The following is a 13,231-nucleotide window of genomic DNA, read 5'->3' as shown; positions in this document are numbered from 1 at the left end:
GGCATGGGTATCTGAGCAAGGACCAGGGGGTGGTGTGCTGGGGAGGAAGGAGCAAGGTCTTTGGGGTCAGATGACGCTTGTTTGAATCCTGCCTATTCCTAGCCGTGTGACCTTGGACAAACTGCTGAGCCTGTCTAGGCTCTGGTCTTCCCCACAGATGCCTCTGTGCAAGACAGTTGTGCAACTAGAGAACTAGGGCAAGAGGAATCCATGTCATCCTCTCCTTGCCCCATGCAGGATCTTGCCAAGGCCTCCCAGGATCTACATCTGCATTCAGGGTGCCCTGGGGAGAAACAGGGCTGCTTGGTCCTCCTCCTGTGCCTCGCTGTACCTTCTGCTCGTTGGGGAGCTCTGGAAAGTGCTGGAAGGTTTTCACTCCCACCTGCTTTTTGAGGAGCACCAACTTCTTCCTGACGTCTAGGCTTTGACAGGAAAGGAACCACATTTTTACCCCGTTCTGTGAGCCCCACAGCCCTGCCACTGGACATCAGCATAGCACACTCAGGCCCTGCTTCTGCTCCCAGATCTGCCCTCCAGGCTGCAGGCCCCTGCTCAGGTTCACCCTACCCCACTGGCAGTCCTGGGCTTGCAGTCTAGGTAGGTCAAAGTCCCTGGTGTTGTCACCCCAAATCTGGAAGAGAGAGACTTTCCTGCCTCTTGGGTCACAGTCAGAGGAAGGGGACTCTGCCTGCCACATGAAGTCAGCCCGACTGTAGTGGGAGAGAAACAGTGCAGGGAAGGCATTCAGAGAGGAGAAATGGAGACGTGAGATGGTGGGTGGGTCAGAGCCAAAGTTCCAGTCCTGAGCCTGCACTTGAGCCGTCAGTTCTCAGAGCAACCCTGAGTCCTTCCCGGAAATCTGCTTCAATGCACAGAGTCTGGACCAGTGGAGAAGGGCAGCGCCATAAAATCACAGGGCTTTTGCTTCAAAGGCAAGGCCATCTGCCAGCCGCTCACGGTGGGTCCCCTGGGGGAGATTCTGCAGAACTGTGTGTGGAGTCACGCACTCGGCCCCCGCAGCTTCACCCTGCATGCAGGACGCAGATGAGAGAGCCGGGGAGGGACCCGCCATCCTCGCCTGTGGCGGCCCCCTTGCTTTGCATCCCTTTTGTCCACCTGGCCGGGCCTTTTCCACCTGTTGTCCACCTGGCCAATTCCCTCTCACCGTTTTTGGCTTAGCACAAATGTCACTTCCTCTTAGGTGACTTTGCTGACCTTCGGAATGAAAAGGGGACACTTCATCCTCCCGGCTGCTCCTGCCCCCTCGGTACTCTGCGCTGAGCAACAGGGCTGTTTGATTTGGTCTTGTGTGTTTGCCTGGCATGTACATGCTCTCCCTCCCTCTCTCTCCTCCACGAGACTGGGGGAGGCTGGAGGACAAGAGCTCAAGGCGGGCACAGAGCAGACAGCAGTGAAAAGTTACTCACATGGGATCTGGTCCCACACGTTCCTTGGATGCCTGAGCTACGGCCCGGCCGGCCCAGGATGCCCCGCTCTGGAGGCTGTGACTGCCCTCCCTCTCCCCCCAGGTCACGGTTCTGCCTCTCACCTGCTCCTGTCCCCTCATTGCTTGAGGATAGCATTAAACCCTCATCTTCTAGGTGGATTTTCCCTTCCCTTCTATGAGCTGTTTTTCTTCCATCAGCTTTATACCCCAGACACATTTTAAAAACTATTCATCTTTGTCATGGGTGCATCAGATACAAGCGAGAGAGATAAACCAAGCACCAAAAAAATCTATGTTCACTCTGATTGCCTTTGTGTAGACAGCCACTTCCCCAGCGGCAGAGAGGTGGGCCCAGTGGAGCCTCCGGGGCCAGCCACAGGGGCTGTGGGGGTGTGGAGGCCACCACAGCCAGCCTAACGGTGCTCTCTGACCCTTCCCCGTGGCCTGGCTGCTAGGACTGGGGCAGGGCTATTTGCAGAGGAGGTAGCAGAGGGACCCTCATAAAAGAGGATTATAGATGGAGATTTGCTTGTAAACACCCTTGTCTGCGGCCCCCGCAGGTATTATCCTTGCATTAGAGAAGGTTTTAGGGAAGAGAGGGGAGGGGAGCTGAGGAACAAGCTTTTCCATCACAGGCACAGAGGGCTCTGGGGAATCTTCACTGGCTGATTCAGGCCTGCCCAGGTAGAACAGCAGGTGCCAACCTTCAAGCATGCTGACTTCCCAAGTCCTCGTCCCTTGAAGCCCTGACTCCCCCAGATCATGGCCCCTGGGGTCCCAAGCTCCAAGTATCTCTGCCAAACATCTCTGAACTAGATCCTAACCCGTGTTCTCTAGTGTGGGAGTATCGGTAGAACTTTCTGCCATCGTGGAACGTTCTGTGCTGTCCAGTGTGGTAGCCCTTGGCCACATGTGGCTGTTGAGCTTTTGAAACATGGCTTCTGCAACTGAGGAACTGAGGCTTTGATTCGATTTAATTTTACTTCATTTAAATTTGAATTCGAACAGCCGCAGCAAGTAGTGGCTGCCAAGTAAGATAGCCCAGCTTTAAAGACACCTGTTGAGCAACGCCAAGGATGTCTTTTCCAGCAACCCGTGAAATTAGATGCTGGCCTCACACTTTCCCAGAATGGGAGGTCGACAGCAAGCCCCTGGCTTCTGGGGTTTCCCTGCCTCCTTGTGGGAGGTGGACCCAAGAAAACAGCAAAAAGGGGGCTTCCCCAGAAAAGGTCTTCATGGCAGGCCAATTAGAAGTTCTAGGGTCATTTTGCTCCTTCAGGGGAAAAGGGCCATGCATGCTCATACTCAGGACCAGAAAACAAACATCCCAAACGAAGTGCAATTGGAAAGACATTTTCCAGCTTACCTTGTGTCTGTAACATATGCAGCCCATGATCTCCCGTACGCCTGGGCCATGCTCCCCTTCCCTGCCCTGCTGAAGGGCGCACAGGAAATCACACATATTGAGCGCCTGCTATGCGAACGTCACTAGCAGTGATTTAAAATTGGGAATTTTTTAAAGGAAGATATAATCCACACTTGTCCCAACCTGACAGGTCAGAGGTCAGCAAGCAATGCTCCATAGGCCAAATCCGGCCCACTACCTATTTTTATTTATTTTTATTTATTTTATTTTATTTTATTTTATTTTAATTTTTGAGACAGAGTTTCACTCTTGTTGCCCAGGCTGGAGTGCAATGGTGTGATCTCGGCTTACCACAACCTCCACCTCCTGGGTTCAAGCAATTCTCCTGCCTCAGCCTCCCAAGTAACTGGTATTTTTATTTTTTATTTTTTGAGATGGAGTCTCACTCTGTTGCCCAGGCTGGAGTGCAGTGGCATAATCTTGACTCACTGCAAACTCTATCTCCCAGGTTCAAGCAATTCTTCTGCCTCAGCCTCCTGAGTAGCTGAGACTACAGGCGCACGCCACCGTACTGGCTAATTTTTGTATTTTTAGTAAAGATGGGGTTTCGCCATGTTGGCCAGGCTGGTCTCGAACTCCTGACCTCAGGTGATTGGCCTCCCAAAGTACTGGGATTACAGGCGTGAGCCACCAAGTCCGGCCTAACTACCTATTTTTGAACAGCTGTGAGGTAAGAATAGTTTTTACATGTTTTTAAATTGTTGAAAAATAGCCAAAAAACGAATACTCATAACGCTTGAAAGTCATCTACATTCAGATTTCTGTGTCCGTGGTAGTTTGATTGGGATGCATCCCCACCCCATTCCGCCTGCCACTCCTCCCCTGTCCTGACACGGACCTAGTAACCCCCGAGGCCACCCAGCTCTCAAAGTCGGACACATCTGCTATCTGGCTCTTAGCAGGACGTCCCCCAGCCCCCAGTATGGGTGAGGCAAGGCTGTGGAGGTGAAAAGTGAAATGACCCGAGGCAGAGTCCACATCCTCCGTCCGCCCGTATACCCACTGCCTCGCTCTGATGAGTGTTCCCAGGGTCTGCTGCTAGGCCACTGGATCAGGGGCTCCTGGAGGGGTCCTGAGCTGGACTCAGGCTGAATGGGGTCTGCGGAGGCAGCGCTGGGGGGCTGTCCTGGTGAGCGGCACCGCGTGCAGCAGAGCCTGTAGGTGGGCACGTAAGGCCTCCTGGGGCCAGGGAGTTCACGTGAGCAGGGACATGAGGAGGGCTGCCCTGTGGCCCGCTGTGACCTTCAGGCCCTATCAGCTTCCCGGGGCTCTGTGCCCTGAGCATGCTCTGCTCAGGACGCCTTGGGTAGGTTGCTGAGTCCTCTGCGGCTTCCCCCAGTCTGGGCATGAGGTGGAAGGAAAGGGATGGAGGGTGTGTGTGTGTCAGACATAGAGACAGGAACAGGCAAAGGAAACAGAGACAGGGAGAGATAGAGAGACAGAGAAAGATGGAGAGAGATAGCAGGAGAGACAGAGACATACAGAAACAGAGAGAGAAAGAAAGACAGACGGGGAGAGACAGAAATGGGGGAAATGGGAGAGAGAGGACGAGACAGCTGCAGAGATGGAGAGAGAGAGAAAGAGACTGAGAAAGAGAGCAAGAGACAGGGAGAGACAGAGAGAGAAAGAGGATGAGACAGATACAGAGATAGAGAAAGATAAAGACAGAGACAAAGGGACAGAGACAGAGGCAAGGAGAGAGAGACAGATACAGAGATAGGAAGAGAGAAACAGATGGTGCTGGGGGTTGGGGGGGTCGGGCGGGAATGTGCTGCATCAGATGAGGCCGTAGAGAGCTGTTCGGGAAGGGAGGTGCCCACCACATCCCAACCTATAAGCGAGGTGCTTCCTTCTTGGGCCACTAAGCCATCACTGTCCAGCCTTCAGAACTCTCTTTGGTGCGGGACCCTCACCATGTTTGAGGGGGCTCTGCAGCCGTGCTCCCTTCATAAACGCCACTTTCTTTTTTGAGGCATTTACTTTGAGCTGAAGGGAGCTCTTGTTTGCTGTTGGTTCCCCCTGTAATTTCATCTTTACTTTTTTATTTTAAAAAAAAGCAAGCCCTAAGTGTCATAAAAGCAATTTTGAATATTTACGAAAAAATTTTTCCTTGCTCAACTGCCATGTTAAGGGGAAGCTGCCAGGCCTTAATTCCCCAATATAACTGATTCAAAGGTTGCTTTCATCTGAAGGCTGACATCCTCCCAGGTTTCCTATAAATACCTAGTTGCTTCCTTTCTCTCCCTTTTTGTGTATACACAAAAACAAGGGAACCCACGGCACGCACTCCCTCACACTCCCACACGCGTGTGCACCTCACACGCAGATTTATCCACGAGCCCCGGAATGTGATTCCCCCCAGTGAAAAGCTCAACTGGGGAAACCCCAGAGGACCCCGAGAGCCTGGTCAAAAAGCGCCAGGAATTTGTACAACACAAATCACTACAGACAAACTTGATTACTTTTCTGATTAGTGGGTAAAGGGAATGGATTCGCCACGGAATGGCCTCATGGAATATTATGCAATTAATCCCCAGTTGACTTGGTAATGACCTTATCATATGGCCTGGAATCTGGTGAAAAGACTGCAAAGTGAGGGTGGTGGTGGCAGCAAGAGCCTGGGGTCGGGGCTGCACCGTGGATGGTTTGGGCCAAGGGGTGAAGGGAAGGGGAGGGGGAATCTCCTGTCCTTCACCGGCTGTTTTTCCTGCCGCTATGCTTCCCTCAGCAAACCCTGCTCACCCTTAAAGATTTTGCAACCTCCTCTGATGTCCCCTTCCGGTGACAGTCACTGATGAGGGTGCACATGCACGGGGGGTCCAAGGAGCGTCCTAAGGGTTCCGTTGCTGCATAAGCTCTCAGCCCACACAGCCACTTGAGAGAAAGGATTAAATTGTACCCGTGGTACAGCCTGGCAGGACAAGGATTCTCAGAGCCCAAGTCACACATCTCCCACCCCAGGCAGGCTCCACCTCTTGGCAAGGCTCCACCCCGGCTCACCAGGAGGGGATTGCTGTGAGATGCTTTCCCCAGTTGGACAGCAAACCACGACTCCACACAAGTCAGCTTTCCTTGAAACTGAAGCTTAACCCTTTAAGCCCTCAATGAGAGCCATTTTTCACCGTTGTTTTCTAGTATGTATGAGAAGTCCTTAGCGTTCAGGGTGCCACGGGCAAAACTTAAACATTGACTATCTCAGGAGTCCTTTCCTGGGACCTGTGTCCTGGAGCTGCCAGTGGGAAGAACTGGGATATCTTTATTCAAAAAGCCTGAGGCCCCGTGCCCTCAGAAGCCCCCATTCTGAGAAGGCAGATGGGAAAATTAACCAAATAACCAACCATGGGGGTGGCCCAGTGTGCTGAGCCAGGCAACATGGAAGGGGTCCCATTGCCCACGGGTTCCTGAGTCCCTGGGGCTCTTTGTGTAGCGTTTTTCTTTCCTCCTCTGGTACTGTTTGACATGATCCTTGCCTATCAGGGATCCACCTCCAGCCACACTTCCCATCCCTCCCACCATCCGGGGACCACGCTTCTCATCCAAGGAGACCAAGGCATGGGATTGCCACAGTGGTTAGACGAGTATCTGAGTAACTGGGTTCTGGAGTGAGGCTCTGAGGGTTCCTCTGATTCAAATGCATGAGCCTTGATGTAGAAACGGCAGCATTTCTTTATTCTTAACTTCATTTTGCTTGTCGGATGGTTCTGGGGCAGTTGTGGGTAGACCAGGTTGTCAGCAGAGAGGTGTTAGGAGGCTGCGGAGTAAAGCGGGCCTGGGCCTTCCTCTTCTTTTGTACGTTCACCGAGGAAACACAGTTGGTGTTTGGGAAATGCTCACCTCTGAGTGTGGGGTTCAGAGATGCTGAAGCCCAGTCCAGGCAGACAGGCAGGCAATCGAAGGGGAAGTGATGGTGAAAATCAACCACCATCTTTTCAAGTCCAAGAGAAAGTAGCGGACAGAGAACAAGACAGGTGAAGAGGGTGAGTCATTGCAGAGTCTAGAGAGGAACAGAGTGGGGAAACAGCAGATGGAAACCTCTTATTTCAAAGGGTTGAGAGGAACATCCCTCAGCCATTGATATCTCCCTCCATTTGGCTCATCACATGAGTCAAAGTAATGAACCTGCCTGTGAGAACATGCAAATTCCAAAGGAAAGGAGCTGATGAATGTCACAGGTGTGTTGCTTGTTCATTGCAACCAAACACTTACAATAAAGGTCCAGACATGTGTCTCCTTTGGCAAGGAGTGAGTTATCAAACAACCAAAACAATGAAAACAAAACACCGTGTCTTGAAAGCCAGAAAAGTCAAGAAAGAATATTGCTTTCTTAATAATAAATACATTTCATGGGGAAGAATTGCAAGGGAATCGTTTAAATTAATTTCCGCTTTGTTTGTTTGGTTTATACAGGGCTTAAGTCCCAGCTGACAGTGATCTGTAAAAGTTCTAACATATTGAAATCTGATTTTCTTGCAGCCAGAATCCCATAGTCCAAAATGATTTCTCTTTCAACTCTGCTAATCAGACAGGCAGGGCTCCAGTGCACTCCTAGTTCAACCAAATTGCACTCGGTCTTTTTGGGGGTGTAAATAATAGCTGATGAAAGCTTTAAATGCGGAACTGGTAGCATTTCTCTGGAGAGCCGGTTCAAGGGTGTGGGGGACAACAGTGAGATTAACATGAGCAAGGAGAGGTGGGGGAGGCCTTTTCCCACCTAGTGGATGTCCTGTGTGGCTCTGAGGAACCTTCCTCCCCTCTATGCCCCACCCCTGCTGGAGCAGATGCAGTGGGAAGCCAGGGGAACTCTGAAGCTGATGGAAGGGAGATCATTCCAGTCTGGAATCAGAGGCACAAAAAGAAAACTTTGCCCCTGGCTTTGGGGGCTCCCATCACTGGGTACTGTGAGACTTCCCTCTCCAAATTGATGACCTGCTCAAGGCTGGGCCCCTCCCTCTCACTCAGACCCTCCAGCTGGATTGCAAGAGGGACCTGATCAATGGTTCTCCTTAGACCCCTTTCTCCACCTCACCAGCAAGCCTGGCCCCCAGTGCCCAGCTCTGCACACACAGGCAGAGCCAGAGAATCAGAGCAAGGTGGGCTTCCTCACCAACGTGCCAGCCCCGATGACCTCACCCACCCATCAACTCTGCTCACCTGGCTCTAGGTGACGGACCCCCGAGAGCCATCCTGACCCACAGTCTGCCCTTCCTGACCTTGACTTTCCACCCACCTTCTCCAACCTGACTCTGGCTGTTTTCCAAAACCGAATCCATCTGCAAAAGATGCAGGATTACTTAACAAATATATGAATAAACAGGCAGAATCAACAAGCAGGGATGCACAAGAGGCCCCACAAGATCTAGAGGCCCATCCTGGGAAGTGTCACCCCACCCTGTCCCCCCTGGTTGGGCTCGTACCAGCCAGGGCCCCCTGGCCAGGAAAGATCTGCAGCATGTATGTTTCAATGAATTCTGTAACCATCAGCCCTTCCCTGTTCCCCAAAGGGTCTTAACCTAGGCTCTAGGAATGAACTCCAAGTAAATCCAAGCCCCTAAAATTACAGGAAAATGCATATGTAGGTACATTTCCCTGGTCCTTGGCTGTCCTGGGTTCTCGATGCCTCTGTGGCCCCCGGAGGGTAAGGCCCCAGCTGCCCATCAAGTCTGCCGGCTGGCATGTCACCACAGGGCTTCTCAGGTGCTGTCCCAGAGCCTTAGTCTTAGAGCTGGAGCCAGACACAGAGGTGCCCTCGGTCTCCCTGGGCCGCTGCTGGGCGGCTGTGGCCCCTTCTTGCTCCTTCTCTGTTGCGCCGTCTTCGTTCCTTCCTTCCTTCCCTCTTTCCAACTGAATTCTCGTTTTTCCTCTCTCCCTAGTGCTTGTACGGCTGCTATGTCCATTCCTCCATCATCCCCACCTTCCACCGGAGGTGCTACTGGCTCCTTCAGGTAGGTGGCTGGGACTGGATTCTTCTTCCGTCACCGGTGCTCGGGAAGGGTCTGTGGAGGGCACTGAGGGCGCGGGGCTCCGCATGCGACACGGTTTCGGGCTGAGAGCCCTGGTGAGCTTGCCTAGGGAGACTTCGGCTGTTGTGGCTCTGAGGCCAGCTCGGTGGCTGGGCTGGTGTTGTCAGGTGTCAGGAAGGGGAGAAGGCCTGGTGGCAGGGGTAGCTCTCACCCACCGATGGGAAATAAACCTAGGTGCTTCCAGCTGCCAAGGCGCCTCAGTGTTCTTTTGATGAGGACAAGAAAGAAGGCTGAGTATCCTACCCTGAAATGCCTGTTGACTGAAAGCTGTAAATTCATTTTCTCTCGTGGGTTAATTACAAGGCACGTGTGGAAAACGGGCTGCCGGAGGTTGCCAGGTGCAGTTGGATTGATTGGGATAGCTGTGGGGAAAGGAGGAAGGAGCTCTGTAATCGATTTGTGATGTCTGCTGTGACAGGGATGGAACAGGTCGTGGCTGGACATGCTGGCCATTCCTGTGGGAGAGTGGCCTGGTGCCCAGATCTCTGTCCATGGTGACTGTGCACAGTGTTGCTGAGCCAGGGGCGGGTAGGTGCGGGAGGCCCACCTGGCCTCTTGCCCTCTGGGGGTCGTCTGCCAGCTGTCTTGCCTGCCATGTGGGCAGGAAGGTCTGAGGGATCCATGCAGTCGGACTAGACATAGGTCCTTTTCAAAACGCATCCTCTGATTTGTCGCTGTTCTTGGTAGAACCCATTCCCCATGGCCTGCCTCTGTCACCCCAAGTTCTCACTGTTGCCTCTACCCAGGAGTTGCTGCCTGAGGCCTTTCCCACCATGGTTCTACTTTCTGTTGTTCAAGACAGCAAACCCCTGGGCCTTGATGGTTTAAGGATCTCTCTGACCCGGCGGGGGTGTCGTTGGAGGGGCCTGGCAGCTGGGGAAGCAAGTCGCCCAACGCTATGACACAAGCTCAGGGAGAAAAGAGTCACACATGCCATGGAGTGCAGAGAGGCTGATGGTCCCAGGAGAGCTGGTCTGGAAGGTACCCACAGGGCCGGAGTCATCTCGAGGTGGAAGCCGGGGCTCAGCCTAGACAAGGCCCTCTATCCATTGGCTCTGCCCAGCCCCAGCCTCCAAACCCTTTCCGTTCTCCCTCAGTTCCCAGAAATAGCTGTCTGTGGTTCAGGAAGTTCAGTAGCCAATGATGCCTGAGACTGTCCAGGGACGTGCTGATTTGCAGAGGCTGCTTCCCGATACCTTACCCTGTCATCAGTTTCCCTGGCTCTGCCTCCCTTGGAGGCTGACGTGCTAGCACCTGCTTTTCTAATTGCTCAGACCTGTGTCCTTGACAAGGGGAGTTGTCACATGGTCATGGGATGAGGCTTTCGGGGTCTTGTTAGTAGGAATTGATCCCAAGGTGTTCTACCCCTTGGCAGAGGGTTTTCTCCTGTACCCGATGAAGGGTGGGGTTCCACCCGAGGCCAGAGTTCTGGCGGTTGAGTCAGAGTCATAGCCCATCCCTGAGTCCCCAGGGACAAACTCTGGCTTCCCAAGAAACACTGTTTATCCAGTGCAGCCTGCAGCCCTGTGGGTCTGGTTTCTGCCCTTTTCCTTTTTTTTGGTTTCATGTCCCCTGGTCAGAACACCTCTTCAGCCATTGCCCTCCTGTCGGGGCAGCACCTGGAAGCTGGCATCCTGCCAGCAGCCCAGCCACCCGCTCCCCCAGGCCTTTTCTCCTGCGCCCACACCGCCGCCTGCCTCCCCTCATTCCATCATGCTCTTGTGGCTTTTTAATTCCACTAAATTTACTTTCCTGGAATCAGACACCATTGGGCAGCCATGAGGTCTGAGCTGTTGACTTCCCAAGCTGCATTCTGCTCATTCCGGGCCCCTCCTAGATTCAGCTGCTCCTGCTCCTCTCCTCAGGCCGGTGAGGAGAGGGATCCTGCTCTCTCCCCGAGCCCTCCCTCACTGGCGCTCCTGTGTCCCGGCCTCTGTATGCTGGAGATATACCTGGACTGATTCATGGGTGTCTGGTTCGTTACCTCCCAGCTGGCGGGGAAGCCGGAGTCTCCCCAAAGGCCGGGATGGCAGGACCAGGCTTCTTCATGGCCGAGCTGGGGCCTCTTCATCTTCTCTGCCTGAGCCCGGGGGAGCCATCCCTCCCCGTCCCTCTCCTCTGTGTCCTCCAGCATCAGACTTGTTTCTGTGATCAGATCACAAAGAGGGAGCGAACACAGGTGTGGGGGCTCCTGCTCCCCGGGTCTGTGCGGGGCAGGAGGAGGTTAAGGAGCTAAGGCCAAAGCAATGAGCACAACGCACGTCCTGCTCGGAGCCCAGAGCCAATGCGGCAGCCGGTGCCGCTCAGGGCAATTTGTTCTGGTGCTAATTACAACACCAGGATAATGACGGCGTGGCCAGGCTTAATTTCTCTGATGTTAAATAGGAAAGAAGCCATGAGATACTGGCTCAGATGGAAATTGGCTCAAGTTTGTCTCTGACACCAATTACCAAGAAAAAGGATTAGGTGGGGTCCAAGGTGTCAGGACAGCGCCCATGGTGGGAGCTGAGGAAGGAGGCCGCTCAGATGCCAGCCCCGAGCCAGCCTGGTCCTCTGAATGCCGGAGGCACTAGGAAAGGGAGTGATGGGCTGACTATGCTCTCTCAGTCCCCTGCAGGGGGTGAGCCTTCTAGAAAGGTAAGGGCATTGGAGGAAGGAGGGAGGGAGGAAGGGAAGGAAGAGGTGCTTCTGGAAAAAGGAGACTTTCTCCAAGGAACAGCACCCACTGCCCCACCTTTGTAGCCTCAGTTCAGTGGCTGCCTCCTGCCAGCCCACCGTGAACTCACTCCTGCCCTCTGAGATGCTCCAGCTGATGTTACCCAAGGCCACTTCACACTTAGTGGGCATGTCTGCCTACGTCGGCCTGGGTTTTCCTCTCCAACTAGTTAACTCCCCGAGGGAGATACATGCGTTCCCGCCTTCTGAGCGCCCAGCACAGAGCCACAGCCACCACAGGGCAGGAGCCAGCATTTAGGAGAGCCATGTTCTGCTGTGGTGACCTGTGCACCCCGGAGCAGGAATGGGCAGGCCTCGCAGACTCGGGGCCTGGCGCTCAGGGTTGGTGCCAAGACTTACAGAGGAGGGCCCGAGTTGACGTGGCACGTAAGCTTCTGAGTAGCTGGGCTTTCAGGAAAGGGTGCTAACCTCTCTGTTTGTGTCTGTCTGTCTTTTAGGCTCTCTGTCTCTTTCTGCCTTTCTGTTTGTCCTGTTCTCCCTCCCTCCCCATCTCTTCATTGCTGACAAATATTCTATTAGGCTATGAGCAAGGAGACAGGCAGGAAGTCTCTCACAGGCAGGGCACTAAAGCCCGTTTGGCCCACAGATGCATGAAACCATTGACATGACCAGCGGGCACCATGTGAGGTCACCAGGACAGCTGGGGAGGGACCAGATGACCTGAGCTCAGTCCACTCCAGCTGGGCAGGGCCAGAGCCATGACCTGGAGGAGGCCATCTCTTCCCCTCTGCTGGTGGCACACATCCTCAGCATTGCTGGGGGCTCTGTGTGTCACAGCTGACAGGGCCTTCAGGCTCCCCTGAGCCCGCCCAGTGCATTTTCTAGAAGGGTCTCTGAGACCCAGCGAGAGCAGGGCCAGGCCCAGGTCGCCCAGCAGTCAGGGGAGGAGCGGGCAGTGCTCCGTTCTCCTGATGCGTTGGCCTCTGCCCCTACTGCCTGATGTGGGTATCACTGCAGCCACTGGGCCCTGAGCCTCATGAGGTGGAGGTGGCATGAAGGGGTGAGCCAGACAGAGCAGTCCCTCCTGTTTGGGATTTTCTGATGGTTTCGAGGGGTAGGCAGCAGAGGTTGAGGGCCCCCTGACCTCCCGTGTGCCCCTTTCTCCAGGTCCTCCACCTTCCATCCTTCTCTGCATTCTCTGCCTGCCCCCTCAGGGGACCAGGCCCCCATTCCAGGCCAGACTTCCCTGCAGATTCTGTATGGCTCATTTGGAAACTATTTCTGCTTCTAATGAGTGTTTTTCTTTGTGCCCTTGTCCTCTAAAATGCTTAATGACTGCTTTCCGAGCTCCAGTGAAGTGGGGGTGTGTCCCCGCATGGCTGCCATTGCCAGGCCGGGGCTGTTTGGCTGCCAAGCCCAGCTTGCTTGGGTGGAGGCAGCGGAGGGTCCTTCCTGGCCCATGCTGGCAGCACAGACCAAGCCTGTGGGGGCAAGAGCACGGTTTCAGGGAGACGGGGAACCCTGGGGCCTTAGGAGACCACAGGACAGGGTGGCAGTGCAGGCCGGGGCTCCCAAATCACTGGAACAGGAAGATGTTTGGGCCTGAGTTCTAGGAGTTGAGCTCCTCGGGGGGACCCTGGATTCGGAGTCTGAGGAGCTGGA

At 54.1% G+C, this 13,231-nt stretch overlaps 1 protein-coding gene across 17 annotated transcripts in view; it reads left to right on the top strand.

Moving 5' to 3' along the window:
- CAMTA1 (calmodulin binding transcription activator 1) overlaps positions 1–13,231 on the top strand; it is a 975,861-nt gene that overhangs the window by 669,373 nt on the left and 293,257 nt on the right. For 15 of the 17 annotated variants that reach the window (XM_037985400.2, XM_037985395.2, XM_037985394.2 and 12 more), the window contains one exon: positions 8,744–8,815. The exons of the other annotated variants lie outside the window; for them this stretch is intronic. In XM_037985400.2, coding sequence (XP_037841328.2) covers positions 8,744–8,815 — 72 coding nt within the window. The remainder of the gene's footprint in view (positions 1–8,743; positions 8,816–13,231) is intronic. 17 annotated transcript variants of the gene reach the window in all.

The sequence above is a fragment of the Chlorocebus sabaeus genome, chromosome 20 (assembly GCF_047675955.1).
Source record: "Chlorocebus sabaeus isolate Y175 chromosome 20, mChlSab1.0.hap1, whole genome shotgun sequence".
NCBI classification, from domain to species: Eukaryota; Metazoa; Chordata; class Mammalia; order Primates; family Cercopithecidae; genus Chlorocebus; species Chlorocebus sabaeus.
The sequence above is the reverse complement of the archived record's forward strand: the minus strand, read 5'-3'. Positions and strand labels throughout refer to the sequence as shown.